At 46.9% G+C, this 24109-nt stretch overlaps 10 protein-coding genes across 10 annotated transcripts; 4 read left to right on the forward strand and 6 right to left on the reverse strand.

The window, feature by feature from the left end:
• Positions 1 to 1719: 1719 nt before the first annotated feature.
• LY89DRAFT_764265 (alcohol oxidase) lies at positions 1720 to 3707 on the forward strand (the record flags this gene model as incomplete). The annotated part of the gene is made up of 1 exon (XM_018221632.1): positions 1720 to 3707. A coding segment is annotated over one exon (1947 nt), but the record flags the coding sequence as incomplete, so codon positions are not given.
• Positions 3708 to 5120: 1413 nt separating this feature from the next.
• Positions 5121 to 6275, forward strand: LY89DRAFT_690831 (uncharacterized protein). Its single transcript, XM_018216177.1, has 3 exons — positions 5121 to 5566; positions 5619 to 5858; positions 5919 to 6275. Exons 1-3 carry the CDS (start codon positions 5230 to 5232, stop codon positions 6125 to 6127), a joined length of 786 nt encoding a protein of 261 aa, XP_018063210.1. The 5' UTR covers positions 5121 to 5229; the 3' UTR covers positions 6128 to 6275.
• Positions 6276 to 7826: 1551 nt separating this feature from the next.
• LY89DRAFT_571499 (30S ribosomal protein S13p/S18e) lies at positions 7827 to 8126 on the reverse strand (the record flags this gene model as incomplete). The annotated part of the gene is made up of 1 exon (XM_018208596.2): positions 7827 to 8126. A coding segment is annotated over one exon (300 nt), but the record flags the coding sequence as incomplete, so codon positions are not given.
• Positions 8127 to 9775: 1649 nt separating this feature from the next.
• On the reverse strand, positions 9776 to 10510 carry LY89DRAFT_562921 (uncharacterized protein; the record flags this gene model as incomplete). The annotated part of the gene is made up of 1 exon (XM_018208487.1): positions 9776 to 10510. A coding segment is annotated over one exon (735 nt), but the record flags the coding sequence as incomplete, so codon positions are not given.
• A 351-nt stretch (positions 10511 to 10861) lies between these two features.
• On the reverse strand, positions 10862 to 11850 carry LY89DRAFT_788748 (uncharacterized protein; the record flags this gene model as incomplete). The annotated part of the gene is made up of 1 exon (XM_018223192.1): positions 10862 to 11850. Exon 1 carries the CDS (start codon positions 11576 to 11578, stop codon positions 10862 to 10864), a length of 717 nt encoding a protein of 238 aa, XP_018063213.1. The 5' UTR covers positions 11579 to 11850.
• Positions 11711 to 13422, reverse strand: LY89DRAFT_741693 (uncharacterized protein; the record flags this gene model as incomplete). Its single annotated transcript, XM_018220742.1, has 3 exons — positions 11711 to 12577; positions 12673 to 13031; positions 13218 to 13422. The coding sequence occupies 3 exons, from the start codon at positions 13420 to 13422 to the stop codon at positions 11711 to 11713; spliced, it is 1431 nt and encodes a 476-aa protein (XP_018063214.1).
• Positions 13423 to 14665: 1243 nt separating this feature from the next.
• On the forward strand, positions 14666 to 15893 carry LY89DRAFT_701718 (putative O-methyltransferase; the record flags this gene model as incomplete). Its single annotated transcript, XM_018217216.1, has 4 exons — positions 14666 to 14761; positions 14794 to 14811; positions 14858 to 15008; positions 15043 to 15893. The coding sequence occupies 4 exons, from the start codon at positions 14666 to 14668 to the stop codon at positions 15891 to 15893; spliced, it is 1116 nt and encodes a 371-aa protein (XP_018063215.1).
• A 239-nt stretch (positions 15894 to 16132) lies between these two features.
• Positions 16133 to 16981, forward strand: LY89DRAFT_690832 (uncharacterized protein). Its single transcript, XM_018216178.1, has 3 exons — positions 16133 to 16426; positions 16478 to 16511; positions 16581 to 16981. Exons 1-3 carry the CDS (start codon positions 16243 to 16245, stop codon positions 16975 to 16977), a joined length of 615 nt encoding a protein of 204 aa, XP_018063216.1. The 5' UTR covers positions 16133 to 16242; the 3' UTR covers positions 16978 to 16981.
• A 703-nt stretch (positions 16982 to 17684) lies between these two features.
• Positions 17685 to 19134, reverse strand: LY89DRAFT_676752 (uncharacterized protein; the record flags this gene model as incomplete). Its single annotated transcript, XM_018213622.1, has 3 exons — positions 17685 to 18087; positions 18148 to 18397; positions 18684 to 19134. The coding sequence occupies 3 exons, from the start codon at positions 19132 to 19134 to the stop codon at positions 17685 to 17687; spliced, it is 1104 nt and encodes a 367-aa protein (XP_018063217.1).
• A 2277-nt stretch (positions 19135 to 21411) lies between these two features.
• Positions 21412 to 22315, reverse strand: LY89DRAFT_724851 (uncharacterized protein; the record flags this gene model as incomplete). Its single annotated transcript, XM_018218935.1, has 3 exons — positions 22112 to 22315; positions 21929 to 22036; positions 21412 to 21803 (listed from the first exon to the last, which is right to left on the reverse strand). Exons 1-3 carry the CDS (start codon positions 22140 to 22142, stop codon positions 21412 to 21414), a joined length of 531 nt encoding a protein of 176 aa, XP_018063218.1. The 5' UTR covers positions 22143 to 22315.
• Between the last annotated feature and the right edge of the window lie 1794 nt (positions 22316 to 24109).

Below are 24109 nucleotides of genomic sequence, written 5' to 3' on the forward strand. Positions count from 1 at the left end.
CAATAGCAGTACCAACGCGTCTTCAGCACTACGGTGATTTTCTTAGGCAGTATATGAGCCGCAAGATGAGCTTCGACGGCGACGCCATTAATGCATTTGGGGGTATACTCAAGCTTCTAAGCGAGGATCTCTACCCACATGGTTTCCTACATGGTCTCCCGATAGAAGATCTACCCATGGCTCTATTGTGGGAGCCTATAAGCATCCAGAGACGACGAGAAGGCTTTCCTGCCTGGAGCTGGGCTGGCTGGGAAGGCGAACTCATGAGAGCCCACGGACAGGACGACGATGCATCCAGCGAGGCTACTCATGCCTGGAGACGTCCTTACATTCAGATATGGAAATCTAACAATGGCACGCTCCGAGAAATTTATCTTTCTGAACCGAGCGAGGACGGTCCATCATTTGACTTCTACTCTTCTCCAAAACCAGAGAATGATACTCCCATGCCGAGGGATAAATTACCGGTAGATCCTTTTTGGGACCTTGCTAGACAGGCTGCAGAAGATGTGCTGTATCCCAGAGAGCTAATTCTCGAATCAGAACGGAAGAATTATCTCTTCATAAAGTGTATCACAATACGACTTCAAGTATACCACGAAAATGAGGTCAGACAGGCGAAATTAGGAGAGGTGCTGCTCCCGAATGAATCCCCGTATGAAATGGAAGGTAGAATATATTGGCATACGAAACAGAAAGGTCGGGAAGACGAAATTCGGCATCGAAGCGCAAATCTTCAAGAGTTCATTGTGCTTGCAAGAAACGATTCAAGCATGGATATCCTCATTGTTGATATAAATGGTTTCTTAGCTACTCGAATTGTTTCAGCAAGGCTTAAAATACCCTCTGTAACAGAGAAAATGGAAGGCGGACCAATAGAGGCAGGCTTTCTTAAATTGGGTGAGCTTACAAGCAATGGCGAGGACCATGTTGACAGAGGTAAATTGAGGTTTGTTGAGGTGGTAGAGGGCACAATGTTGAAAACGGTAGGATGTTTGAGGAGAAGGCGCTTGGTTTTAGTCTAAATTCAAGATAGACGGCAATTCGAGTTTTCTTGAGTAATGTAGGAAAAATATAGAGGCAAGTACAGTACCTTCGGACTTCGTAGCTTTCAGGTGATCGACATGTCCATTCTCGGGACCCTTCGAGACGTACAGAAAAGTGCAACCGAGCGTACCCCTGAGCGCGGGGCTTAACGGCCCCAAATCGAATCCTAGCAAGAGATCGGCGCTGTCAGTCAACGGTGTGGTGCCATCCTTGAATTCATCAAGCTTTTCTCACATCGCACTACACCCCTATTTCACCCTTGTATATTACAACAAGCATATGCAATGGCACAGTTCTCCTGCAGCGTGCAGTGCTGATGCACGTAACGATCGTCGCGAAAGATATTGAACTTGACGCTTTTGGCCGGCAATTAATATGATCGCCCACCATCTCGAGCGCATCCATATGTTGGGAATGTCTGACATATGATCATTTTCTCTCGCGCCTCTAGTTACCCTTCACAATCATTCGAGGTTCAGATATTTTGATTATGTATCTGGTTTCTCTGTTCGAAGTTCTCCAGGTATAGTGGACATATCTCAGGGTTGCAAGATGATTACTTCGAAAAGTTTCAGTTTCATCACGCTTTTTGCCGTATTTGTCTCCTGCGTGTATGTTTCTGCCCTTTGAGGAATCACTTAGCCATGTCTGGCTAATAGCAATTGTAGGACATCTTCGCAGACTCATGAGTATCTTCACCAACGAGCCTCAGACATAACTCTCGAGGACTACGAATATGTTATTGTAGGCTCCGGCCCTGGTGGTTCGCCACTAGCTGCTCGACTTGCTCTCGCTGGCTACAAAGTCTTGCTTATCGATGCTGGAGGTGATTACGGAAACGCAACTATTCTACAAGTACCGGCTCTCCACCCTTTTGCATCCGAGTATGAGCCTATCACTTGGGACTTCTTTGTTCAGCACTATGCAGATTTGGAACAACAGAAAATGGATTCCAAGATGACCTATAAACTACCTGATGGCAGCTACTATGTTGGCTTGAACCCACCCGAAGATGCAACCCCGCTGGGAATCTTGTATCCTAGAGCTGGGACTCTAGGTGGTTGCTCAGAGCACAATGCTCTCATCATGATCTATCCCCACGAAATCGATTGGCAATACATCCAGAACATCACGGGCGATGATTCGTGGTCTCCAGCTAATATGCGAACCTACTACGAAAGACTGGAGAATTGTCATTATCTCCCAAACAGTGTCATTGGACATGGATTCGATGGGTGGATGCCTACCACTGTGACAAATCCAGAGTTGATCGTACAAGATCAAAAAGTACTCTCTTTGGTACTTGCAGCAGCTACAACTATGGGTCAAAACTGGGGTCTTTTGGGCAAGATCATCACCACTGTCGCGGGACTAGCCGAAATATTGCTATTGGATATTAATAATCCATCTCCGGAACGTTACAATACCGAAGCTCTCTACCAAGTTCCTCTCTCCATGAATTTCCCCGAATATTCAAGAGCTTCTCCTCGAGAATGGGTATTGAGTATCGCTAATGCAAAAAACGCTGATGGCTCGCGGAAATATCACCTTGATCTCCAAATCAACACTCTTGTCACCAAGGTCACTTTCAATACTACAGGACCCACTCCCAGAGCCACTGGTGTTGAGTTCCTTGTGGGCCAGAGTCTATATCGTGCCGACCCACGCAGCAATGCTTCAACGCCAAACGGAACTCCTAGAAGCGTCAAGGCGACGCGAGAAGTCATTGTTTCTGGTGGAGCATTCAACACTCCACAAATCCTCAAGCTCAGTGGTATAGGTCCAGCCGCGGAACTCAACAGCTTCGGCATACTAGTAATCAAAGACCTTCCCGGAGTAGGTACCAACTTGCAAGACCGCTACGAGATCGGTGTCGTCGGAAAATCCAGCTCAAATTTCTCTCTCCTACAAGACTGCACCTATCTACAAGGTTACGACCCTTGCCTCGTCCAATGGGAAGACGTACCCCTCCTCAAAGGCGCCTATTCAACCAACGGCATCGCACTCGCCTACCCAAAGCATTCCTCCATCGCAGTCGACGTCCCGGATCTCTACCTCGGCGGCGTACCAGCGTACTTCAAAGGCTACTTCCCGAAATACGCAGAGTTCGCTACAGCAGACAAAAGTATCTGGACCTGGTTGACTCTGAAAGCACACTCTCGCAACAATGCTGGTACTGTACAGCTGAGATCGGCTGATCCGCGCGATACCCCTAACATTACATTCAACTCTTTCAATGGTGCTGGCGGAGAAGAGGACCTACAGGCCGTGTACGAAGGAATGCAGTTCGGGATAGAAGCGTTCGAGAATTTGATCCCTCTCGATGGAGGATTCGAAAGGGTCTGGCCAACGCCCAACATCACATCGGAAGCCGATCTAAAAGAGTTTGCGCGAAACGAGGCGTGGGGACATCATGCATCTTGTACTTGTCCCATTGGAGCCGATGATGATGAGATGGCGGTATTAGATGCGGACTTCAGGGTGAGGGGCGTCGATGGGTTGAGGGTTGTGGATGCGTCTGTGTTTCCTAAGATTCCTGGATTTTATATCGTCCTTCCGATTTATATGATTAGTGAGAAGGCTGCGGATGTGATTATTGCCGCTGCTGGTGCTTCTTAACGGGATGTTAGAGTACTGCCGTGTTGGCACTGTTTTCCGATAATGATAATTTGTGTTGATATTGGGTCACCTGTATATCGCTGCAATGCAGTTGTGTCTGGTGACACTTCACAGCTGAAGTAGAAAGTCGTGCACATGCGTCAGGAGACATGTTCGTCAACGATTAAGACAATTCAACGAACACTAAGGAGAATATCGATCTCCACGCCTGCCCATGCTTCAAAAGTTCGATTGTTGTCTAAAAAGTGCAAGTCCCCCCTCTGAAGCGTAAGAAACTAAGCTGTGTTGAAATTCCAATCAAGATCCCCTATCCTGAGTTGCTGCTTCTTATCCCTCAAAGTCAAAACACAGAACTCCATCAGCGCTTTCTCCAAATACAAAGCGAGCATAGAACAAAGATATTCCATTTTTCGAGCAACTTGCGCATTTCGCGTTCGCTCCCAACCCTGGAAACAAATCTGCAACAGTGGCATGCGAAGTGACTCTCCCTAAATCACCTCTGCCTTGAAATTCCCCACTCATCAAGAAGCTGTTTCAACACAAGTACCGACCAGTGCAAAGGACAACATGCAGCGTGCATTGCTCAATCCGGTAATCCCGAGTCAGATAATTGCAGTGTGAAGCTTGGTTGAATAAGCTTAAAACGCCTCGCAGCCACCCGAGTCAGGGTTTCGATCACCCGACTGGACTCCTTGCGCATTTTCATTTGCATTTCGATGGGATTAAACTTTCGTCTTCCAAAGTTATGTCTGAGATGCGGGTGTCAGTTTAATCTCCTGTTAAAGTTTAATGAGTAGCAGTGCTTAGGTCTTGTCGATCAGAACTACTTATTGTTAATCGATATGCATACATCGAGTTCCTTTGGACTATCGAGATTTCCTAGGCTCGCAAATGATTTGACACGGGGGAAGAAATTCACATCGCTCTCAATCTGCAGCCGCCTTGTAGCAGTTCTTACTCGAGCTGAAGAAACTTATCTCGATAGCCTCAAAGTATCCCTCTCCTTTGAGTTAGCTCCCATAACTGAGTGCCGCAGTGATTGCACTGACATATGACAGTAAACCCTTTCCAGCACCCCCTTCCACGTGGGGGAAAAGGGGGCTCTACCGAAAACGGCATGATCGACAAGACAGCCGTGCGCCGGTGATTTGACGGCCCCATCCCCCCGGAACAAAATGTAAATCCTACCTCCAGCATTTCGATTTTAGGAAAGGAACTGACTCTCATCCATGTCCGAAGGTTTTGAAGTGTCGATGATCACATATTGAGCTTGGCAGTGCGCATATCTATTGAAGTGAGACGACATGTTGATCACGACCATCATAACATGCGGTAAGATTGAAGGAACTATGGACGTCATCCTGTCTCTGCTGAGAGCGGAGAGGCAATGTAACTGTGTGTTATATACTTGCTTCGATGTCCACAGAAGTTCTTTCTCTTTCCCATCATCCTCAGATCAGTCAGTCTTTACCCAGCCTCACAGCTCTTCAGTCACTCATTCATATCTTTCCCCAATTTTTGCTCCTGTTTATCAATTTTCGAGAGGCCTCTTAAATCAGCAATATGCAGTTCCTCGCAATCACCATCGCATCCCTCGCCCTGGGCTCCCAGGTCCTCGCCGCCCCTCTCACCGTCAATGGCGTAGTGACCGAAGTTGTCTCCCTGCCCGGCCAAGCAGTCAGCACAGTCGAGTCTGTAGTCAAGCGAGCCATCGACGTCCTCTCTACCGTCAACAGCGTCGAGAGCGAAGCTCTCGCTCTCCCTTCCACCGTTACCACCGAAGTCTCCGGTGTCGTTGGCACTGTTGCCAAGAGATACAACAATCAATCCATGGTCCTCACTGTCTTGAGCTCCGTCTCAACCTTGAAGACATCAGTTCAATCTGATCTCTCGACCATTTGTAAGTCCTCGCCCGAGAAAGGATGAGAGGAAGTATGGCTAATGTGAACAAGCTTCAACCTTAGTATCAGACGTCACAACCTCCATCGTCCCCACGGTCCACTTCTCCCTTCTTAACATTATGAGCGCCGTCAACGGTACATCCGCCACTGTCGTCTCCAGCGTCATGTCCCTCGCCCTCCCTCTCGCAGCAGGCGAAGTCGAAGCCGTGATCTCCACCATCGGTGAAGTAGAAAGCATGGTCTCCGACATCAAATCCACTCTCGAGACTCTGGTCGGCAGTGTCGAAGCTGGTATGTTGTCCCCTTTCTCCCTCCTAACGATGAAGTTCTTTATTCTAACGGTCTCTCCAGATGTTATGGGTTTGATCGCTCCTGAGGTCAGCGCTGTTTTGACTTTGGTAATGCCGTTGGTTTCCCCTCTTACTGCATTCGCTTTCAGTGTTGCGGGTACGGTTACTGGGACCGACGCTGCGAGCCTGCTTACGGGTGCTGCGTCCAGCTTGACTGGTGTTGCGGGCGACCTTTTGAGCCCGGTTGGCGCTGTTCTGAGCGCTCTGTAAGGAATAAATTCCGCATCAAGTGCGTGTTGAGAGATGGGTTAGGCTTGGGAGCTGGAGAAAGGTGTTAATAATTGTAAATAATTAGATCGTTGTTTCAAGTCTGGGAGACTTTTGTATTACTTAGACGAGCGAATGAACGACTATCGTGTTTGATTCACGTAATGCAACCAAGATATGATACGAGAGTTGTACATTCTTGAGTAACTACACTTCCAGCCAAGGGCTTGCTAATGTAGAGCAGTCAGGCATAAAGCTGGTCATGAAGCATCGGCGGCTCAAATATCGGTTCGTGGCCTCAGAAACCTTCTGTCATATCTGATCTTCTCCTTCTGCATTCTCCTTGTAGAAGTCTCCAATGTTCCATAACGCTCCTTGGTCTTGCTCGTCTTGTTCCTTCGTACCGCGCACTCACCACCGCGGCCGCAGGTGACGCACGAGATGATGATGTCGAAGAGACTGGCGATTGCGCCGATGATCGCTTGCAGGACGGAGGCGATGCCTGGTAGATTGAACTATTAGCCTTGTTCTTTTATACAATCGTTACAAGTAGCCTAAGTGTTGACACCAGCGAACGAATTGACAACGAAAGTAGCAAATTCAAAATCCTCCTTCAGAATGACCGCTGGATTCTGGTGAGGTCGGATCCGGGACCAACTCACCGGAGGTAGGAAATAACAGTTCTGAAACTCGAGTTGTGGAGATTATCGAAGCAGCTCTGACAGGGTTTTTATACCCCAGATATCATAAGCTCTCGGCGTAAGCAGAAAACGACAAGGCGAAGCAGTGAATACGTCGAGTGAGTACCGTGTCAGGGTGACCAATTTATCTTGCTTTTACTGATAGAAGGAGCCGATACCAATCAGTTGATCTGTGTAGACAATCCATCGGTCAGCTGTAAATATTGGAAAGTGGAAGGAGAGCAGAAGCTCAGAAAAGGAAGAGTCATGCTGGATAGGAGAGTAAATACCTGTCTTGTTGAAGTTCTGAGCATATTATTGACGGTTTTGACGAAGTACAACGGGCTGAGATCGGTGGACGAGATGATCAGAATCCTATTGATTGTTAGTCACACCCATTGCCCTCAACGCTAGCTTACTGCTGTGGTCCGTCATTGTCACGATTGCAAATACTCACTTTTTGGGGTTTGTTGTCAGCTCTGACATATTTTGCGCCAGAGACGAATACTCTCACGCCAGCTTGTTCCCTTGCTCGCACATCGATCGTACCTTCTGCGATTCCTTCTCTGCGTCCTCTATCAGGGTTTTAAACGCATGGGCCTTGCTGAAGCTTTTCAAGTTAGCCTTCGTCTTGCGCAATTCGCTTGGTGTCAAGTATTACCTGGTTTGTGGACATTCTGTTCCTCTAATCTCGGAGACTTGGGCCAGCAAGAATATCAAGTCTTTGAGTATTAACCCAAGGAGACTCTTTTGAAAGAAGCCAGAGTCCCACAAAGACGTAATTGTTTGGATTGTCGGTGCCTCTAGAGAATGGATGAAAGCAGAGCTCAACGTGCCGCAGCAGCAGGAGCTTTAATTTGAAAAGTCGGCACCTCCGGGGGGAAACAAGGGAGGGAGCCGAAGCTCAGGCTCAGCCTAATGGCTGGGGGGGGCCAAAAAATTGATCGCGCCCCATATGCATTGCACGAAACCATGGTAAAGCCGCACGCCACCCAGCCGATGTATCCCATATTCGAAAATGTTTAACCACCCTTCTTCTTGGAAACACCGACAGTACGGCCACGACGACCGGTAGTCTTTGAGTGTTGTCCACGAACACGGAGGCCCCAATAATGACGAAGGCCACGATGAGCGCGAATTTTCTTCAGGCGTTCGAGATCATCACGGAGCTTGGAGTCGACACCGTTGGCAAGGATTTGAGAGTCTTTACCATCGACGATATCGCGTTGACGATTGAGGAACCAGGCGGGGATCTTGTATTGGGTCGGGTTTTGGATGATGGTGACGATTCGCTCGAGCTCTTCGGAAGTGAGTTCGCCAGCGATCTGGTACGGAGGCGGCAGCTCGAGGAAAGGGATGGGATCCCTCTCACCCTGCTCCTGCTCGTAGCTGGAAGCTGATGAGACAGGGGTCGAGGGTTCCCATCCCTCCCCGAGGATGCAAGAAAAGAGTTTGCGGAGGAAAGCAAGCATTGTGCTGCTTGTAGTGGTGGTGGTGGTGTTTTTGGTGATTGAATGTGTTTTTTGCGAATTTCGAGGGGGAAATCTTCAAAGTCGGATTCGTGGGTAGACCCCGGTCCAAACGACTAAGCACGTAAACACTGGACCCGCTTGGTGCAATATCTATCTGCAGTTGTCCTTTTGACTCAAGGACAATCCAAGTTTACGTTGTTTCATGTGTTTCTTCAAGCAGTTGGTTGAAGTCTTTTCTTGTTCTTGGCAAAGTGTTTCTTATGATTCTAGATGCCGTTTCTCTCACAGGACATTGATTGCGGTATAAGAAGCAATCCCCAACCGTTCATTTACGTTTGTTTCTTTCTTAACACCATTGTCCTTGCCTACATGAAACACGCTCTTGGTAAATACAACTTTGTCTCTTGCGTACTTCCAGCCTCATGCAACTTAGATCTTGTCTGACTACTTGAAACTACATTTCAATCGTATCTTACTTTTCCTATAAGTATTGTACTACTTTAATAAGATAAACAACTCATTCCTCGACAATTCTAGCGGTGATGGACATTGCACGACTCTCGTGTCCTTAAGGATGAGAGCACCATCCACGATTCTGAGAATACTTGTTGAGACTCTGACACCCGACCTACAACCCACAACGCAGGATGGCTCTTAGATACCAGTTATACTTTACTACCACTCCCTCCTCATCCCTCTAAAGTGTACAGAGCAAGATATGTAAGTGCCGGCTCTCGCTCCTGCTTTTCAACAAGTGAAATAGCCGAGCACCGCTGTTTTAAGCCCCTGAACCTGTTTTAAAGGCGGCGAAATATTTCCTTTCTAGTCGCCTGCTTGACAACAGTCACCGCAAACCATATTGGCCAAAGATCTTGATGGGAGACTCATCTCTCCTTATTGTATTTATCACAAAGGAAGTGCTTGTCAAGAGTTATTGTATACGTCTGATTACAAGTGCTGGGTACAGTGCGGGGTATAGTGCGGGGTGGTGCTCCCTAGAACGCATTCCAGAGGATGAAAATTTAGCGAGTGATGCCTGAACAGAGTTGGCTTTAGGCTTACTTACCCTGAATTTTTAGAGTTTAAAGCCTAGGACTTGTTGCCACCTGGAGAACCCCACAGGAAGAAGCCATAGTCTCAAAATTATACAATAATGAATTTATCAAAAGACAATAAAATATAATTCATAGCTATTCAACATCTTTCTACAATTCTGCAACATATCGCTCCATGACCTCTCCTGCCTTCTCCAATACCTTGCTGCCAGCATCATTTGCCGGAATACCCAAAGCAGTTGCTGTCTTGAAAGACCCAATTGGCATCTGTATTATATTAGCCCAGCTCAATCTGATGTTGGAGGACTTACACTAAGAGTATAACGAACATGGGGACAAAAGTCCGTGCGTTCAGGGCATCAGAATCATGAATTTTATTAATTAATTAGCTGTAGACCAGCCACATCGCTTAATTAAGTCGTGTACCCAGAAGTCCTGCTGCTCAATAAGCCCATTGATCCATTCCTGAGGAATTTTGTCCCATTCTTCTAATACTGCTACAACCATTTGAACCTCAGTTGTTGGCTGCCTTAGGCGCCTATGGAGAGCTTGTTTTATTCTCCTCCAGCACTTCTCAATAGGATTCATATCAGGGCTAACTGCAGGATGGGGGAATAGAGTAATACCCATAGAAGTACGCCAAGTAGCACAAATATTGCTAGTAGTCTTGTGGCCGTGAGCAGAGTTGCCGTCTTCCATGAACTGAGGGGTCTTCCCAGGCCCCAAAACAGCCGCAAAAGCAGCTAAAAAATCCTGAATATAAGGCTTGAGTACTTGAGCAAGGTAATCAGTTTGTGTAAATGCCCCACTCTTCCCAGTTCCATGAATGTTGATCAATGGACTTTTGTATCCGTAGCCTACAGCACCAAAGAAGTGTACAGGAATAGTGCCACCTCTATGCATTTGGAATTGAATGCAGTCAGGATAACAGCGTTCCTTCTTATTCCTAATACACCTCTGCTTGCATTTCTTCCCTCCAACTTGAAATGTGACCTCATCTGAGTACAGTATCTGACTCCATTCCCAAATAGTCCAAAACATGTGTGCTATCCCCCACAGCCACCGCGCATTGGCTTGGGTCTTAGTGAGGTAGGGCTTTTGGCAGCAGATACAAGAGTAGTATCCAGCTTCTTTGCAGCGGCGTTTGAGGGTCTTGACAGAGCAAGAGAGTTGCAATTCATCGTGTATTTGGATCCAATTCAGCACTCTAGTTGCATGGTCGGTGCAAATATACTCAATAATATCTCTAACCTCCTGTTCATTGAGGGATTCTCTGGGTCTCCCTGTGCGTGTAGGGCGCGCTCTTTCAGGCACATCGTATAGTAGGATCTTCCTAACTGTGCTGTCTCCTAGGTGGTAGTAGCCCTGGAGCTGTTGCAGGCCTATTTTAGCGAATTTGAAGAGCCGGCGTATGCCCTCTTTGTGCTTGGTTCTGATCTCTGCACCTGGGAGACGTGGAGACATAGGTGGAGTGGTAAAAGGATCCATAATGGTGGAGTTGTTGATAGTTTAGTCCTAATGTGAAGAGTTTTAATTTCGAGGTTCTACAGCCTGAACGCACGGACTTTTGTCCCCATGTTCGTAAGGACCTAGGAATGGAAGCTGAGATTCGTTCTCAAGATACCCTTCCCCAATGTACCTTTTGAAATCCTCGTCCATCTCAGCACACACCTTTCGCAGAACCCCTATACTCTGTCTGTGCAACTCGAAGTAATCGTATTGGAGTTTCGGAAGTTCTCGTGGGATCGAAACCATTAAGGCATCCAATAGATCCAGCGGAGATAATTGTTTAGAAACAGCCATTTTGTGACGTACTCTCTTGCTGACTGGATTACCGGCAATCTCCTCATCAAGAGCTTGTTCGGTGAGAAGTGCTTCCACTCTGTGCAGTGTCAATGCACTCTTATCAATAACTACGTTACCTTCTACGGTCCAATTTTGACGAAATATCTCCGAGAGGGGCGAACTCTCTTTAAGGCCTCGAGGACCGTTCTTCGATGGTCTCAATTTCCTTTTTCTGAGGTTGGCGCTGAAGTCCGCCACAGAATGGCCTAGCGTAAGGACGATTTGTTTGTAGGAGTCCATGATTGTAGTTGGCTTCGATCCAAGGAACAGACGGTTCTCGCCGTGAATGGCTATGAGCTCCTCCATTATGGGCCATGGAGCAATTCCATTCTGCTTCTGTCGTAGAGCGTTGTAGAAATGCGCAGGGAAAATCGCCGTTCCCATGCCATTTGCCACGGTCATTCCATAATCCTGCTGCCAAAGTGTGAGATTGAAAGCGATTATGCCACAGAGGAGGGGATGTCTCTTGTAAAGATAAAACCGTTCGAGTTCTTGGGGCGCAGCCCAGCCAACAGACTTGTATTCCGAGGTTTTTTAAGGCAGAATGGCATCATTGAAGATTTGGATACCCATCAAGTCTTTTAAGATGTGGAAAAGTTGCTCATTCTGAACCGGCCAACTTTTGGGTTTCGTGAATCCATCCGATAACTCGAAATACCGATTCAAAGTTTGTGTGAAGCGGGTAGCAGTAAGAGTGAGTACTTGAAATCCCGAATCAACAGTCTCTCGCAGAATATGATGAATGTTCAAGAATATTTCCACGGCAAAGACAAGCCAGATTGGAATCGCTTTCGTAAGCGCAAATTGACGAAGTCCTCGAGTCACTTCGTCCTGGCCAAGCATGGCAATGTCAAACTTGGCAAGGAAGCAGAACTCCGGTAATATTTCCAGTAAGACTTGAACGTCTTCCTGTTGTTTCTCGATGCGGCTCATGCGGGTTCGATCAGCCTGAGGATGATATACGCCATAAAAACCTCGCTTCACCATAGGTATACTTTTCGGGTTCAGAACCTTGGTGAATTCAGAGAGTATGGAGTATGCACGGCGGAAAGCCCAGTCTTCGACGTCCTCACTGACATTGAACATACCGAAAGTATGACCTTCTTTGAACAACTTTACACCCATTTCAGTGTATAGCGTAACCCAAGTATCTTTGTAGCTGCCTGTCCCTGGGAATGATGCCACAAATTCGTCTTGAGTTCGAATCGCGAGCTGAACTGCCGTGTTCGTGACAACGGACGCCGTGATGAGGTCCAATTTGTCTTCCCTGTAATCACGCCATACCCGTTCCACATAGCTTCGCAATTTGTTGAGATCAGTGAAGAGACAGTGAAATGCGAAAGCTTTAGCTTCACGTGCATCTTCTTCTGCCTCGTAGAATTTGTAATCGGGCTCTGCAGACTTGGGTAGTTCGTCTGTGTTGCGGCGTTTGCATCAGGAGTTGAGAGATAGGGCTCCGCGGGCTCCTCAACTTCGAGGACGGCGAAACGATTTACCAGGTCTGCAATGGTCTCGTTGTTCTGTGTAGGGTCTTTCTCCTTGATGTTGGTGCCAGCCATTGTAGCGAATCGGGGCTGGAGAGTTAAGATGACTCGCTCCATCAAGTCGTTGAAATATGAGTGGCTGTAATTTGACTCTAAGGTTTCCACATCAGAGGCTTCGGTGTTCTTCGAGAAAGATTCTGTAAGTTTCTTGCGAGTTGATACTGCACGGAGGCCGACCTGGAGAATCTTGACAGGTACTTTGATAGATGAATCCTGAGAGTAGAGCACCGCTTGCGCTAGTGGCATCAGATCTCTCCGGGGGACTTCATGTGACAGTACTCCAGCACTAGTATCGGGCATTGACGTAGCTACTGTCCAGCTGATATCAGCAACTCAACTATTGCAAAGAAAAAGATGGGTTTCGGTGGACACTTTCACTGGTAGCGAACTACCACCAGAGCATATCTTTGAGCCATCGCGCGAACAAGTCCTCTTCGCAGTATTACCTTTGAGCAACAATAATGTGGAATGAACACATGAAGGTTATATCGACTTACCTAGCTTGGCAGCTTTAGCCTCCTTTCTCGCCTTTCCTTTCAATCGAGCTGACTTCTGCGGCGTAATCTCCACTTGTTTCTTCGCAGTAGTAGGCGCATCGGGTACATACCCACATTTCGTGCCAGTCTCGTACAGCCACTTCAGAAATGTGGATGTGTCATTCTTGTACTTCTTGTAAGTACCTTCCAAGAACTCAGAGAGCATGACTGATGGGAGTAAGTAACTGGAAATGAGCGCCAAGAAGCGAGGTGCGGTGATCAAGTTTTGAGTTCTTGATTAGATCCAGAAAGACGATGGATCGTCGGATTGTGAGACTTTTGATGTGGAAGTCAATAGCTTGGAAGAATTTCGATGGTAGAAGAGACAAGGGAAATAGATGTTGTTTGCTTCCGTTTGTCGGATAAGCGTTGGTACCCGGAGCAGCTAATCCGGAGATGAAACAGTGGTGAGAGATCACGTGTAGTTAATCAGCCCAAATAACTCTCTTCTTTACCGCCGCCTCCTACCCCAGGACAAACTGTAGCTGAGAAAGCGACTCTATTAGAGAGTTACAGATCTGATGATATATAGTATATCACGAATGGTTTTTACTGTCATGTGATGACAACGTGACTCGCAGCCACAAAAGAAGATCCGGTGTTGATATCCCAATATCATTTATTGCTAACGGTGTCACGTTTGAAAGATAGTGCTATTAAGTTTCACCGATCAGGGGAGGACCGGAATAGTGGGACTCTGGAATGAGTTGAAGATCATAGGATGCGCAAAACGTGAGAAGTGTACCGTATGAATAGCTTGCTACAGCGCTATTCAATAGGAAAATAGAGGCAGAGAATCTATTGGGGGGACGATTCTTGGTATCAGAATGAAAACTCCAAATCTAATGAATTGGTCTCCTGCCATACCTTCAGAGCGGTACCATGGCAGGGAACAAGAATAGTTGAGAGAGACCTAAGGGAAGAGTAGGGTTCGAAATTGAGATATTGCAATTTAAAGAGCTGAATACTAGTAGGAAGGAGTTCTCTTTTGAAGCGTCCTTATGGAATGTATATGGAACGCGCTGAAACTCTTGAGAGTGGTTCGATTTGGGCATGGAGGAAATAGATGAGTGTCGACCGCGGCCGAAGGCGGTCAAATTGAGAATTCCCGAAGTCAACTGATAAGCAAACGAATAGTGTATCGTACGAGGCATGATCCAGGGAGGGGAACTTGAATGCACAGACAGTAGCAGGTTCCGCATGCGTAAGAATGACTCGCTTACGGCAGGCGTCGAGCAATAGGGGTATGCTCTGGTAACCTCTAAGACTAATCGGGACAAACTGCGACAGGTGAGACTTTGAACCATTTTGCAAGGAGAAGAGTCAAAGATCTCTGCCATTTCTTGTCACTTCTCGTCAGACTTCATACTGAACATAATTGTAGTACGTGTAGCATAACTTCTCCATCAATGGCTTCGCTTTTGCAGCGCATCGCTGCTGCTGGCAAAACATATGAGGGCAATGAAGCTGGGTCAAGAGAGGATCTTATCAATCTCAGCCGTGCGGTAGTCGTTGCATTCCGAGCGAGTTCTTGCAGCGGAGTTTCTGGGCAGAGGTAAGGTCAGAATTCTGAGCGATAAACAATCCTGTTGACTGAACAGTCTGCTATGTCCGCTCATATCCGCCTTGCGGTAGATGTTCAACTTTTTCAACACTTGAGAGATTTTGGCGATATTGGACTGAGCGCTCAAACCTTGGCTGAGAAGACAGGACTTGATGTCCTGCTTCTTGGAAGGCTAATTGAGACATCTTGTCGCTATGCATATCGTGACTTACCATGATGGAGCATTCCATGCCACAGCATTGAGTAATGGACTTTCGGAGGAGATATACCAACACAGTATCTCCTTTGGTTACGACGCAGCCAGACCATCATTCAACGCATTCCCAGAATACTTCAAGAAGATCGGATACAAACAGCCTACCTCATTGACTGATGGGCCTTTCCAAGACGCGCACAGGACTCAGCTTCCGTTCTTCGACTGGTTGGTTGCCACACCTCCCAACCTCCAGCACTTTGGTTCTTTCATGGCGGCATATCGTGCTGGTAAAGCAAACTGGTATGATCCAGGCTTTTACCCCGTAGCCGATCGTCTTATCCACGGCTTCGATTCTAGTATGAGCGATATTCTTCTCGTTGATGTCGGCGGAGGAGAAGGCCATGATATGACTCTCTTCGCAGCCCAGCATACTTTTCATCCCGGTCGTATCGTCCTCCAGGATCGGGAACCAGTAATCGCCAGTGTTGTAGAGACTCTCAAAGCCGACTCTCCATTCGAAGCGCAAGCCCATGATTTCTTTACAACTCAACCTATTAAAGGCGCTCGTGCTTACTCGTTGCACTCCATTCTCCACGACTGGGGAGACGATGACGGAGTTCGTATCCTGGAGAACTTGAAGCCAGCGTTGAGGCCTGGATACTCTAGGGTCCTTCTCAATGAGATCGTCCTGTCTGAGGAGAACCCCACGCTGGCGGCTGCATCCATGGATATGATGATGCTTGCCCACTTTGCTGTAAGGGAAAGAACTGAGGCAGATTGGAAGGCAATTTTGGAGAGGGTGGGCTTGAAATTCGTCAAGATCTATACGTATCCTGGTGTTGCTGAGAGCGTGATTGAAGCCGAGTTGGCCTCGTAAAGATTGTATCACAGCGATATTGATAATCTCCCAATTGATAGAGAAAAGGCAGCAAACATCAGTGCCTGAAGGATCTGCCAACCAAATTTACAATCCAAGCGAAGGATTGGTGCATTCCCAAATCCTTCGATGTTGGTCATTCTGATTGGTTCTACTCGGCTCAGCCTGAGCTCAGCCTCAACAAGCGCGTTGTAAGGTTTTCGCCACCAACTTTTACCATGCCATATTCTGCATTTTCAGAACAACAACAATCACTAAGCCTCACTGATATCCTTATGTTCTCCAGCATATCATCGCTTCAACAAAATCCGTTTGAATCATTGAGAGATTGTATGCCGTCGACTGCAAGATGTTCTCTTTCTCCTATGTCTTCGCTCTGGCCAATTTTATGAGTTCCATGGTTACATGCACACTTTTTGAACAACAGAGGCTGTTTAGTTCGATCGATGTGACTTCTAAGCCATCTATTCCCGGCGGTTCAACATTCGAATACTGCTCCGAATCAGATCCAGAAAATGACATCTTCATAATAGGTTCTGTTCCGCTCACACATCTTTATCTGCAAACCACTGAGTATCTACTAGAAAAGATCAAATGGGATCCTAATCCGCCAACGATGTACTACGTCCTTCCCTCTCCATCACTAATCCATCGTCATCAAGCACTAACATACCTTCCGTTTCCCAGCTCTCGTGAACAAAAGCTTCTTGTCTTCGGAACTTTCTCGCAACGAATCCCCTCGTCCGCCAACGGGACGGGAACAGTCTACATACCAGAGTGGCACAATCCGGAGTCCCCCGCTTCCAACTACACCGAAACAAGCCCGTTCTGCACCTGGCCCAACTTCGTCTACCAAACTGACGAAGCGCGTGGTTTACACAAGGTTTGTGATGGTGCTGTCGGAGCGAACTTCAGTGCGCCAGAAGCAGGGTCGGCAATATTGGTTAGTGAGGATATTTTGTTTTGGCCATTGCCCGAGGGAGAGTATGGGCTCAAATTGGATATGTTGATGCTTAAGGATGAGGAAGGAGAAGGCGGAGAGAGAATCTTTTGTTTCGAAGGGAAGGTGGATTTAAGTTATTAATCACGACGAAATATCTTAGCTCTCAGTTATATATCCTATATCCTTGTACTTATGATTTCTGTGTCATTTGTGTATTCAGTTGGTTGGGCAGAAATTGCGCATCTCGCGCAAATTGCGGGTGTTGCTGTCCCAGCGAAGAAAGGATATTCTTCCCCGTCATCTTTATATCTCCCTTATATCCTTCGGTACCAACCTTCATCGTCATTCTTATTATGAATCGAAGGATTAAGTAGCTCTCGAAGGAAAATGTGCCTGCTCACCTCGCTTCTTTCAGGGGGTAGCAGGAACACGTGACAGGTTCACAAGTCAATTCTAAACAAAACTTCAAGGGAACAATGCACGCCGCTTCATTAAACTACTAGTCTTGAGCGTGGATGACTACCAATAACTCTCCCAATAGCTCTTGCGCACAAAAGAGAAGAACCAAACTTGAAAAGTGTTCTGCAAGATAGGCGCTAGTCACCACTCGACCGGAAGTGCGTCAACATGACAGTCTCCGCCATGAGTATCCGTCTTCTCAGAATCCAATTAGCCAAGAGATTCATTCTGGTGGACGAAATCAAAAAGCTTCTTCTGCATGATACATCCAATCATCTCTCCGTTGCTACCGCGTATACCAGAGATTGGTCTTAACATACACCCGTGCTTCTAAGCATCATTAAGTCAGCCACAAAGATCTTTCGAATTATGGGAAGAGGAAACTCACATTATAACTGGGAAAATGTCTCAAAATCCGACTCTTTTCCTCCATCTTCAGGTTTCCCCTCCGCAGAAGCCAAGTCATTACTCTTCCCCTCCGGCTCAGATTCTCCAGCTTCCGCGCATTCAAAGTCATGCTCGGGGCTTGGGAAAAGTCTGGGTTCATCTTCGCTTTGTTGAGGATTTGCTCGAGCCCAAGTTCCGAATTTCTTGGAATTATCGTCGAAGCAATCTTCCGTAGATGACTGGCTGGGCGTCGGAGATGATGCCCTCGGTCCTAGCATAGAGGAAGTGACCTCATTGTTTTCCTGTAGTGCAGCACTCTTGTCAGGAGATGAAAAATTCAATTCCGGCAAAGAAGACGCAGTGTCTCCGCTCTCTTCTGGTAGTGAGGACGACTCTTTCTCAACACTCTTTTGGGACGAAGACTCTCCTTCATCAAGTTCCGGCCGAGGAACTGAGCGTTGTTACCTTCCGCCGAGGTCTGATACCCGTTTGTGTACCCCAGGAGCTTTGTTTCCAGAAGCCTTTCCTCCTCGTCCCTTGTTTTGATTCGATTTGCGTTTCACGGCCACAGTGGCTTTCTTACCAAAGCCATCCCCTCCTGGTCGCCACAAGTCAGTCGCACTATCGAATGAATGGGACGTGGGCTCAGGTGTGCTGCGACTTTCCCCAGACGCAAACAGTGAATAAAGCATATGTGAGGCCAAAGCGACAAGCACTTCAATGTTCATTCATTGGAATGGTCCAGCTACAGGTTGGATTCATCAACGAGCTATCTAAGAGTAATCTTGGCATAAATACTGCTCAAACCTTCTTCATCCCAGCAAAAAGAATCCCAAAATCCGATGGACTATCCATCCAGGCGTAACGCAAAGTACCACAAGAACTCAAAATCAAGTAACCTAAGAAACCCAACCCTCCAACTTTCCAACCTCATCTGCAAAATCAAAGAAGCTGCTCCGTAAGATATATTCACTTATCTCCCATCTCTGTGTCTTTCGTACGATCAGGCAACTCAAAGCTGGGTGTCTTGCTGGCTCTCCGTGTACCCGCTCTAGACTCTGCAGCAGCCTTTTCCTTTTCTCTCTGATGGAATGTTTTACCCCGTGAAAGCGCGCTAGATGTTTTAGAAGCCTCTTCCTTTTTCTGTATCTCTTGAGCCTGTGTGAATTGGTCCCAGTACTCCCGTTCTTCAAACTCAGCTTTCTCGATAGCTTTATCGACTCTCTCCCACCCGGCCTGTCTCTGCGCCTTCTGTTCTTCTTCTTCTGCCTTTCTCTTGAGATCGGCCACGGAAAGCAAACTTGGCCGAGAAGAGAGTGGAGGAGTCGTGTCAGGGTCTTTCGCGTAGCCTAGCTCGCGAGTATTGATGTCTTCCTTTTGACCATCCTCGTCGAGGTTGGGGTCGTCGTCATGGAGAGCACTTCCGCCGATAAGTCTGCTGCGGTCACCCATAGTGAAAGAGCCGTTCCGTATCTGGGAAGGAATGAAGAGTGATCCGATGTGGATGATCGTGATGATCGGAAAAGAAGGATGTCAAGGCAAGATCGAGGTGTTGATATACATAACCCCCTCCAAAGGCAACATAGAAGACCCATCTGACCTCCTTGCGATTCGACCAGTACAGACCAAGTCTTGCTAGGAATCATAATGAAAGGACCTGGAAGCTCGAATGGCGAGTCCAGCAAATATTGATCAATGAAAAGCTTGAGATGAGATTTCAAAGCAGAAAAACGAAAGCCCACACAAAGTTAAAAAACGAGAACTTTGAAATCATATTCATTCAAAGATCAAACTATTTGTTCACCACCTTCTACCATATCCAAGCACCGCCTCTATGCCTCGCCTATGAACATCCTCACAAAACTCTCACGAACCACTCTTGCCCTTCTGATCTCCTCCCCTTTCACCTCCCTCCTCAGGTCCAGCACCCACGGATTCCTCACTGGAGCTAGATGAGTCGCTGGACACAGAACCAGATCTCGAGCTATCAGATGACGAGTCTCGCTCATGAGTAGAATAATCGATTTCTTGCGCATCATAGTCGAACTCCGAATCGCATCTTTGAGGATCTGGTTTGCTCATCTTGGCGGTTGCTGTAATTATTATTATGGGTGTTTCTGAGCTGTATTGTGTTGGTGTTTACTTTGGCCAGAAGAATGGGGATTGAAAAAATCCTTTTGTACTTCTGCTGGTGGTGAGATAAAGGCAAGAGCAGTTTCAGAATTTGAAGAGGGTCGTTTTGAGGTTTCATAGTGGAAGATGTGAGACAACAAGATACAGCAGGCATCCGGTCCGGACACATTGAAATCTTTCATGACTTGACCTTTCCGTTGCGTGTCTATAATACTTCGCTTTCGTTGCGTATCTGTGAAGTTAAGTGAATTATATTTATTATTTCCAACCTTTTCGTTACATGTCTACAAATTAAGTGAAAAGTGCTATTGACAATCCTATCACTATTCCTATGCAAAATATTACCAAATTATTTTGAAACATTAACCACAAACCTGCACTTCACCCCTCTAGCCGTTCGTTGCATGTCTACGGAAGTGAAAATAGGGGTCACACCGAATGAAGGTTCGTTGCACATCTACGAGCGCTAAAATACCAACGACATTGACTTAACTCCTTCTGGCCATTTCGTTGCGTATCTACGGAAATGAGAATAGGGGTTATACTGCCTTTGAAGGTTCGTTGCACATCTACGAAATTAGTTCAAAACATTAACGGAATTCACTCTACCCCTCCTGACCGTTTCGTTGCATGTCTACGCCGCTAAACTAGTGAGGGGTTATACTGCCTTTAGAGACCCGTTGCGCATCTACCAAATCAACTTCACATGCCAACGAGACGTACTTTCCTCCATCTGACCGTTGTTTCGTTGCGTATCTACAAAACTAAGTAAAACATGCTTACCACTTAGTGTCCCTTTGTACAGTACATCTCCAAAATGAACGTGAAATAAGTCACGAGAACTCTTTCTCCCCGTTTCGTTGCGTATCTACAGGAGAAGTGAAAATAGGGGCTATCCTCTTGAAAAATTCGTTGCACATCTACAAAACTAAGCGAAGTATAGTAGTCACCGCTTGCTGCCCCTTCATTGGACGTCTACGAAATTAGCTTAGAATATCAACGAGACGTACTTTCCTCCATCTGACCGTTTCGTTGGGTGTCTACGCCCTCGCTAAAGAAGTGAAAATAGGGGTTTACCGCTTCAAGATGTTTTGGTGGTGTCTAGACGTGTGTTGGTCAGGTGAGGCAAAGAGGCTTGCTTGTCCTAGAAAGTCGAGACGTCCTCCTATGCCCTCTCATTCTCAGCCATAAGTCTGGCAGCTTTTCTGGATGAAAATGTTTGCTTGTTCTTTTGTGGAAGTTTTCGCGTGTACTGTACGGAAAGGTTCAAGGCAAGTGGCAAAGACAACATCATAGGTTTGAAGATATCCATCTGAAATTCAGTTCCAGAGGCTCCGCTCTTTGAAGGCAGGCAGAAGAGTTATGAAATAGAGAGTATTGAGGATCTGAGTAGAATATATGGTGGTTTAATTTCTTCATGGAAGACTTTCCATGAGGAATAGTACACAAGGGACCAGAATAAACAAAACACCCTTAACCTTACCATCCTTATTACCCTCAAAACGAAACGTTGCAAAAAGAAAGCCCTTTGAAGAATCACCTTTTTTCTCTACCCAAAACCTTACCTTACACCTCCCTCCCCCACCACTCACTCCCCTACTCCCGACTCGTCATCCCCTCCTTCCCCGCCAACTCCGTCCTCTCCTTCACCGCACCTCCCATGCCCCCCTTCCTACTCTGCGCAACATTACTCGCATTCCCGACCTCCGGCTCGGCTGCATATTTCTTCAGATCCTCCATCCCAACAACATCCAACGCCCTCTCATGCGTAGCATGCAAATGCACCTTGGGCACCACATCCCCCTTCCCCACATCGCCCTTCCCCTCCCCCTCCTTCCCCCCTCCTTCTCCCTTTTCCTTAGCAAACAGCATAGCCTCCTTCCATCTCGAAGCGCAGAGACACCATTTACAGCCCGCGGTCAGCCCGACGCCGCGGAGGTCGTTGCCGCGCGAGGCGGTGAAGTCCAGGAAGGGGTCTGTTAGTGTTGCTTTGGGGGTTTTCGTGAGCTTCGAGAGGTAGAGAGGTGAGAGGGAAGGGGAGAGGGGAGAGGGGAGGAACAAGGAGAGGAGGGTGGAGTGAAAGGGAAAAGGAGGGGAGGAAAGGAGAAAGTACCAGCAACCGAATGATTCCCCGCATCTTCAGGCCCGACGTCGCAGAAGCCGGTGCGGTAGAAACCGGTCATGGGGTCTTTGCTGAAGAGACCGAGGGGTTTTTTCATTACTGTTTTTTTGTTTTTGGTTAGAGATGTCGTTGTTGGAGAAGAGCGGAGATTGGAGTTGGAGGGGTGAGGGGTACCATTGAGGGATTGGTGGGCTTTGCCTGCCATTTTTGAGGATTTGAGGAGATGAGGGAAAATGATGAAGATGAAGATGAAGATGAAGATGAAGATGAAGATGAAAAATGAGGGTTATAGATTCGAGAAAATTGTATGAGAGGCTTTGAAAGTTCTCAATTGTGTATACTAAAGAAAGTTTACAGTACCTGTGATTGATTATTGAGGTGTGCACTCGCACTAATCGATTGACCTCAGCATTAAGTTAGTTGATGGTGACGTCTAGACATCAACGGATCGACAGGGTCCCCGCAAATTCAACAACCACAGATCTAGATCGCGTTACTAGTCTACATAGCTCTCTCCTACTCATAAATATCTGCAAACCCAAAAATCCTTATGAAACAATGAAAATCAGTATCGTGAAATCAATAAAAGATATCTCATCGCCACAACATCAAGAAACACAAAAGAATCCACCTTCAAACCAACAATTAAACCCGCAAATCACATACAAAAGTCCGCACCTAGGTAAGCATGAATAAAAGAATCCATCGCTCGAAATCCGAGTCCTCGGATCCACCAAATCCAAGAAAAAAAAACACGAGAAAACACCCTTGCCCCGGTACCTGCTCTCGTACTCAAAATAGCACCCACGCATTTTCCAGCACTCTGGATCACTACTTTATTTTTGCAATGCGATCTGTGTTACAGACTTGAGTCCTGATCTTGAGATTGTGTTCCTCAAGGGAAGAGGAATGAATTATATATGGCAGCTGGCTGCAAGGCACCGACAATCAGGAATAGCGAACGAATGAATCCTTGCCTGACAGACATGCCCGTTTCGCATCAGCGCCCCGCATCGCATCGCACCGCGAAGAAGGAACGAAGGAAATTGTACCGTACCGTCTCATCTCATCTCATCTCACGTCGTCTCGTCTCTCATTTCTTCTCCTCTCCCTTTCTTACCTATACAGTATACAAAAGAATGAAAGATAGAACTCGAAGGTAACAGCGGAAGATCACCACCACTGGGCCAAAAGCCGCCAATCGATAGGTAGGTAGAGTACAGTACTTCGTAGATAATCAGGGACCCCAACTCCACTCCAGTCAGTCAGTCAGTCACTGCAGCTGCAGCAGCAGGGAACCCACGGGCCGAGGAGGATCAGGGGGTCAAGCAGACAACAGATGGGGGGATATTTTGCGTACCTGTTTCGCGTGCTTGCGTGCCTGTTTTTGGGGGTTTTGGGGTTTCGGTCGGTAGTTTCTTTTGGTGGTTGGTGGTGGATTGATGGATTTTTGTTGCAGGTAGGTAGGTAGGTAGGTAACGTGGGGTTGAAGGAGGGATAGCGCGATAGGTGTGAGGATTCTGTATGCTTGTACGAACAGAAAAAGGGTATTTGAGATTATGGAGAGTTGTTTGAGATGAATCAATCAATCAATCAATCAGGTGAGAGAGGGGTGAGTGAGATTTTGGGGAGCTGAATGAATGAGTGAGTGAATGACGCTGATGGTAACACCAAGATCAACCAATTTTCTGTCTTGTCGCTTTTTTGGAGGGGCGAAAAATGGTAGGCTGGGCTGAGTGAGATTACCTATCAGGATATTGGCTGTGGGAATTGCTAATAAGTTTGGCATTGAAAGCATGGAAATTTGCTTCGGATATGCAAACCTTCCTACAGTACTCATAGCGCGCTCCATCTTCAAGTCTCGTAGAGATTTAAGGTTATATCCATTGCGGAAAGGAAGGATCGGATAGAAAATGTCTTGTATCGGGCTGCATTGCGAATGGAGGCTTGATTGAAGAAAAAATTGCTTTGCGGTGGAATAGACGTCATTGGACGCTGCTGCGGCTTCCTGTCGTGCAATGTTATCCTGTACGATGGGGTCAGACGACGGGCCGAAAGAAAGATGACGCCGCTGATGGGTTTCCGTTCCCTTTGGTTGCCGCATTGCTGATTGATCTCGAACCGCATCCGAAGATTTTTTTTCGACAGCATGAGCGCTGAGTTGAGACTGTT

The sequence above is a fragment of the Mollisia scopiformis genome (assembly GCF_001500285.1).
Source record: "Mollisia scopiformis unplaced genomic scaffold LY89scaffold_31, whole genome shotgun sequence".
Taxonomy (NCBI): domain Eukaryota; kingdom Fungi; phylum Ascomycota; class Leotiomycetes; order Helotiales; family Mollisiaceae; genus Mollisia; species Mollisia scopiformis.

Excerpts from the sequence above, each read along its gene's own strand:
- LY89DRAFT_690832 (XM_018216178.1), top strand. The coding sequence starts at position 16,243 with ATGTTCTCTTTCTCCTATGTCTTCGCTCTGGCCAATTTTATGAGTTCC. Across the intron at positions 16,427-16,477 it reads AAATGACATCTTCATAATAG|AAAAGATCAAATGGGATCCT; the intron begins GTTCTGTTCCGC and ends AGTATCTACTAG. Across the intron at positions 16,512-16,580 it reads GATCCTAATCCGCCAACGAT|CTCTCGTGAACAAAAGCTTC; the intron begins GTACTACGTCCT and ends TCCGTTTCCCAG.
- LY89DRAFT_690831 (XM_018216177.1), top strand. The coding sequence starts at position 5,230 with ATGCAGTTCCTCGCAATCACCATCGCATCCCTCGCCCTGGGCTCCCAG. Across the intron at positions 5,567-5,618 it reads ATCTGATCTCTCGACCATTT|CTTCAACCTTAGTATCAGAC; the intron begins GTAAGTCCTCGC and ends AATGTGAACAAG. Across the intron at positions 5,859-5,918 it reads GGTCGGCAGTGTCGAAGCTG|ATGTTATGGGTTTGATCGCT; the intron begins GTATGTTGTCCC and ends CGGTCTCTCCAG.